General features: G+C 36.9%; 1 protein-coding gene across 1 annotated transcript; it reads right to left on the reverse strand.

The window, feature by feature from the left end:
• Positions 1 to 797: 797 nt before the first annotated feature.
• LOC143607690 (uncharacterized) lies at positions 798 to 4,051 on the reverse strand. The gene is made up of 2 exons (XM_077083052.1): positions 1,429 to 4,051; positions 798 to 1,220 (listed from the first exon to the last, which is right to left on the reverse strand). Exons 1-2 carry the CDS (start codon positions 4,049 to 4,051, stop codon positions 826 to 828), a joined length of 3,018 nt encoding a protein of 1,005 aa, XP_076939167.1. The 3' UTR covers positions 798 to 825.
• Positions 4,052 to 5,486: the final 1,435 nt, after the last annotated feature.

The following is a 5,486-nucleotide window of genomic DNA, read 5'->3' on the forward strand; positions in this document are numbered from 1 at the left end:
ACTCTCACTATACTCTCTCACACACTTGATTATTGTTGATATTTTGATACCGTGTCTCATGCCGTAATGTGATCGTGTGAATACTTTCCATATGGGCACCCTAACAACGATCTATTTTGCTAGATTGATCAAACTAGTTATAGCTATAGGTCTTTAGAATCCAGTCCCATATAATTTGCTTCTTCAACTCCAAACCAAAATAGATTGACATGACTCTATTTGGTTACGTTTTAGAATATTTGTAACCGGACCATTAGATTAGATCATAAAACTGTCTTCATGTTTCTAACCTTATTTTCAAGTTTACAAAAAGAATCACATTATAGTTAGAATCGAGAATAATAGTTCTTTTTTCCTTTTAAATTTTGTGAACCTTTTTTTTTATCTTCAATTATTAAAAAAAAAGGTTATCTAAAGATTTGGATTCTTATTGTTTATTTATGTTTGGGATTTCTATTTTTCTAAATTTATTGTGATGTTATTTAATTCAATTGGTCGAATGGACCGGTAAAGGCAACCGGTCCAATTATAATAACATTGGTTAAAACTATTACAACATCGATTAGATCGATGTTACAACTATAGAATAAAAACAACTACAATGATCGACTTTTAGGAGAATACTTTTTCCGAACTATACGATCACATAATACCTATTTACTAGAAACTATAACTTTAATCGTTGCTAGTCCTAAAAATCTCCCTCGTATAAGTGACAATGTACAACACATTTTGTGCACAATGTACATCATGTTAGCGCCCGATGTACAAACTCTTTTGTGTTTTATGTAGAACTCTCTCTAAACCAATATGAGGTGTCTTCAATCAAACCAAACTTGCCTCATCAGAACAGTCTTCTTCAAAACAAGGAGTTACTTTTCCATCTCTGTTTATGGTAGGTTTTTGTTTACCATCGACTGTAGATTCTTGAAGCAATTTCACTACGGTTCTCATTGAAGGTCGGTTCACTGGAAGGGGGTTAACGCATAATATACCGATATCAAGAACCCTATAGATTTGCTCTTTGGGCTCATATTCAAGTTCAGGATCTACCACATGGTCATACCCCTTTTGGCTAACCGTAGTTTGGACCCATGTGACTAGGTCCCACTCACCAAATGTCGGGTCTATTGGTTTTCTTCCGGTCACTAGCTCCAAGATCACGACTCCAAAGCTGTATGTATCACTCTTCTCGGTCACACGGAGAGTGTATGCATATTCTGAACCAAGATTAATTATGAAAGATATTTAAAAAAGCCTCCACAAACTAAAGGCTAAAATAGAAAAAAATATATCCTTAAATGACCTTCAGAATAAAATAAAAGTTTAGTCATTATTTTAACGAAATAGTTTGTCATATGACCTATTTCGCGTCTAATATGACCGGTTGTGATTAATACACAACTTAAATCGATAAAATTACCGTACCAGGAGCAATATAACCACGCGAACCAGCAATAACCGACATTGATTCCGACCCTTTATCAGCTAACTTAATAAACTTAGCGACACCAAAATCAGCAATTCTAGCCCCGAAATCTTCTTCAAGCAATATATTATTCGACTTAACGTCCCTATGAACAATCGGAGGAACACAGTCATGATGCAAATATGACAACCCTTCGGCCGCATCAACAACGATCTTGACTCGCATTGACCAGTCCAATAATCGACCTTTCGTGCTATGCAACATATCACCTAAACTTCCATTCGGCATGTACTCGTACACCAAAAGCCTCGAGTTCCCGCTCTTGAAACAACACCATAACCTAACTATATTTTTATGCCTAATCTTCCCTAACGTCTCGACTTCACTCTCGAACTCGTCTTTCTGTGAACCCATTTTGGCACCGTCTTCATTCTTAATCGACTGGTCCCACAACTTCTTAACCGCAACGGTTTCACCGTTGCTAAGAACCGCTTTGTACACCTTCCCGGACGCGCCACTTCCTATAACATTATTTTCATTCAAAAGATGAATGATTTCAATTTCACTAAAACCCAACTTATGAAACGATCTCCACTTTGATATTGACACGCTTTGGCTTGTTTTCTTGATGCTACGATACTTGAAAACGAACCAAACCACACCGATAACAAGCACGACTCCAGCAAACACGAATATAAACCTAAGCAACCATAGGTTATGGTTATCACTCTTTGATTTACTATTGTTCACAGCACAACGAGGACCAAACCCGCCACATAAATCCTGATTACCCAAAAAACTGTCACGATAAACATCTTTATGAAACACGGACGGGATCTCTCCCGAAAGGTGATTATTCGACAAATTCAATGTGATCAGCATCAAACTTGCTAACCCGGACGGAATCTTCCCGGATAAAGAATTACCCGAAAGATCAAGATAATTAAGCACCGGGAGGTTACCAATTTGGTTCGGGATCTCGCCTGTGAAGTTATTGTTAGCTAAATTAAGCTCGTTTAGCTCTTTAAGCGACTCGATTTCCATCGGGATCGTACCAGAAAGATTGTTTTTGCTAAGATCAAGTTTCCCCAAATGAGTCAACTTGAACAAAGATTCCGGAATCCCTCCGGTTAACTTATTATCATTGGCTATGAGCTCAACCAAATTGGTTAAAGATCCTATTCCATCCGGTATGCCACCGGAAAACTGGTTCCCGGAAATCGTAATTGACGAAAGATTACGCCCACCGGAAACAACGGAAGACAGATTACCGGATAACAAATTATCACCAAGATCTAGATGATAAACATGAGGCAAACTCCAGATTCCCGCCGGAACTTCACCGGAAAGCCTGTTCTCGCTCAGCCTAACTCTCCCTAAACTCTTGCATCCCCCTAAACTCAACGGAATCTCTCCGGAAAAATCATTTCCAATCAAAATGAGATCATAAAGCTCCCCGTTTCCGCATAAACCACTCGGGATTTCCCCAAACAACTTATTATACGAAAGATCAATCGTCGTCATCGGCGAAAGCCTTCCTAAACCACTGGGAATCGGACCGGTCAGCGAATTATGGAATAACCTCAAATCATACAAATTTGATGATTTAGCTAAGCTTTCAGGAATCAAACCTTCCAGTTTATTATCCGACAACCCGAGTGACGACAATGGTAACTTGCATAAGTCAACCGGTATAGCTCCCGTGAAGCTATTCATCGATAGATCAATTCTTCTCAAAGCCGTCAAATTTGACCAGCCTTTTTTCGGCAGCAGGCCAGAAAATGAATTATTATACAGCTCCAGCTGGTACAGGTTATGGAGATCAAACACTATGTCCGGAAACGGTCCGGTGAGCGAGTTGTATGAGAGCTCAAGGTTTGCAAGTTTCATCAATCGTGAAAATGTGGCGGGTATTGTTCCCACGAAGCCGCATGCGCTTAACCACATGTGTTCAATATTCGTAAGGTTCCCTAGTTCCGGGGGGATTGGACCCGGAACGAAAGGGTTGTAAGCGAGAACGAGCTCTTTCAAACTCGCCACGTTCGTCAGAACAACCGGGAATGAGCCGTTGAATAGGTTGTTGGTTAGGTTAAGTGTTTCCAGCCGTCGGAATGTTCCGAAAGAAGCTGGAATCTCACCGGAGAGGCTGTTGTCTTGGAGATCGAGGTAAACGATGCCAGGAATATCGAGGGTGGATGGGATGAGACCCTCGAAGTAGTTAGCCGACAGGTCGAGGTGCGTGAGATTCCGGCATTCGGAGATGGTGGCCGGAATCGTGGATTTGAGGGAGTTGTCGGGGAGCGAGAGGGCGGTGAGGGACGGGAGACGGCAGAAGTTGGTGGGGAAAGCTCCGGCGAGGGAGGCGGAAGGGAGGTTGATGGAAACAACGGTGTTGTGTCGGCCACAGGTGATTCCAGTCCAGTTGCACGGGGTTTTGTCGGTGGGGTTCCAGTCGGAGAGGATTCCGCTGGGGTCGGAGAGGCTGGATTTTGCTTGGAGTAAGTCAACACCTTCTTGGTTCAAACAGAAGGTGGTGTTGGTTGATAATATTAATATTAGTGATAAACATAGAGAGAAGAAAGTTGACGGTGGCGGCGTTGGCGTTGGTGTTGGTGTTAGCATGATGGGAACGGAAGATGGTGGTGTCTGAAGAAGGAAGATAAGATATGAAAAGTTGTGTGATGGTATTATTATTCAAATAGGGTGACTTTCAACTTTCAAGTAAACTAGTAGTGAATGAAGAATGGCAACTTCTAGCAGCTCTCCTGTTTTTATATTAATATATATGCAAATAAAGATAAATTAATAACTATTATAATAAGGTTGAAGTTTGAACTCTTGTTTTAAATTCGTTTTTATTAATACTTTTCATTTTAAATATATTATTATACCTTTAACTCATTATTACAAGTACCATTGCTACTATCATATGCAATACAACGTAACAACTATATATAACTTATATTATATGTTTAATTTAACAATTGGAACTAGTATTTAGGACCCCGTGTATTACAATAGAGCCATTAAAAAAATGCATACTTTATGCATTAAAATTGTGGAAAAGCTCAATTGCAATGAAATTAAGTGCGTTGAATCAAACACAAATTAGATGTTAAGACATTGAACCATACAAGCGTTAAGGCGTTAACTAGCAATTCAGTTGCGTTGTGTGGTGATTGGTATATGGGGAAATATATTTGTATTTTCTAATATGGATGGGGACTTATAAAAAAGTATAAGTAGAAGCTAGTAGATGGAGAAAAACAAAAAGAAACGATTCATTTTTTCTTCTTTATTAATTACTAGGTTAGATACCCATGTTCTATACGGGTTAAAACAAATAAATTTATTTAAATAATAACACAACATGAAATATAAAAGAAAGTGTTCAACATATAAACTAATTAATATATGGTCGAATAAATTACAAAATACACAATATGAAAATAAAAGGTTGAAACTTCATAAATCTCTAAATATTTTTTTGTATACAATATTTGCAATTTAATTTGCAACTTTATTCTTCATAATAAAATTAATAGTTTCATTTTGTTTTTTGTTTCAATTCTAGATATGAAACACATAACTTACCATGTGTTAAAACCGGCTTCTCAAAAACAAACAAACCATCTAAAACGATTGACCTTAATTAGCTTTTACGAATCTTCATTGCAAAACAAACATAAAGTGAAATTTTATTTCTTTGAAATTTGAAATTAATTATTTTATCTAAATCAACGTAAAATCTGTTACTTATAGAAGCTTAATATTAATAACTAATACATATATTTATATAAAACGAAATAATATATTTATGTTAATATCAAATTTTTAAACCAAGAAATAATTAGTAAAAAAAGAAAATAATAGATTAAAAAGAAAAAAGAATTAAATATAAAACTATTAATAAGAAAAAGAAATATATAATTAATATGAGAGAGGCTGAGAAAATTCTATAAGGGTTACTCATGTGTAATGACATTTAGCATTAAGACACGGGTTAGAATAAATAAATTTATTTAAATAATAAGAAAATATGAAATATCAAAATATG

Source organism: Bidens hawaiensis, unplaced genomic scaffold (genome assembly GCF_021521415.1).
Source record: "Bidens hawaiensis isolate Kalapana, Puna unplaced genomic scaffold, B.hawaiensis_p1.1 tig00085090_1, whole genome shotgun sequence".
Classification (NCBI taxonomy): domain Eukaryota; kingdom Viridiplantae; phylum Streptophyta; class Magnoliopsida; order Asterales; family Asteraceae; genus Bidens; species Bidens hawaiensis.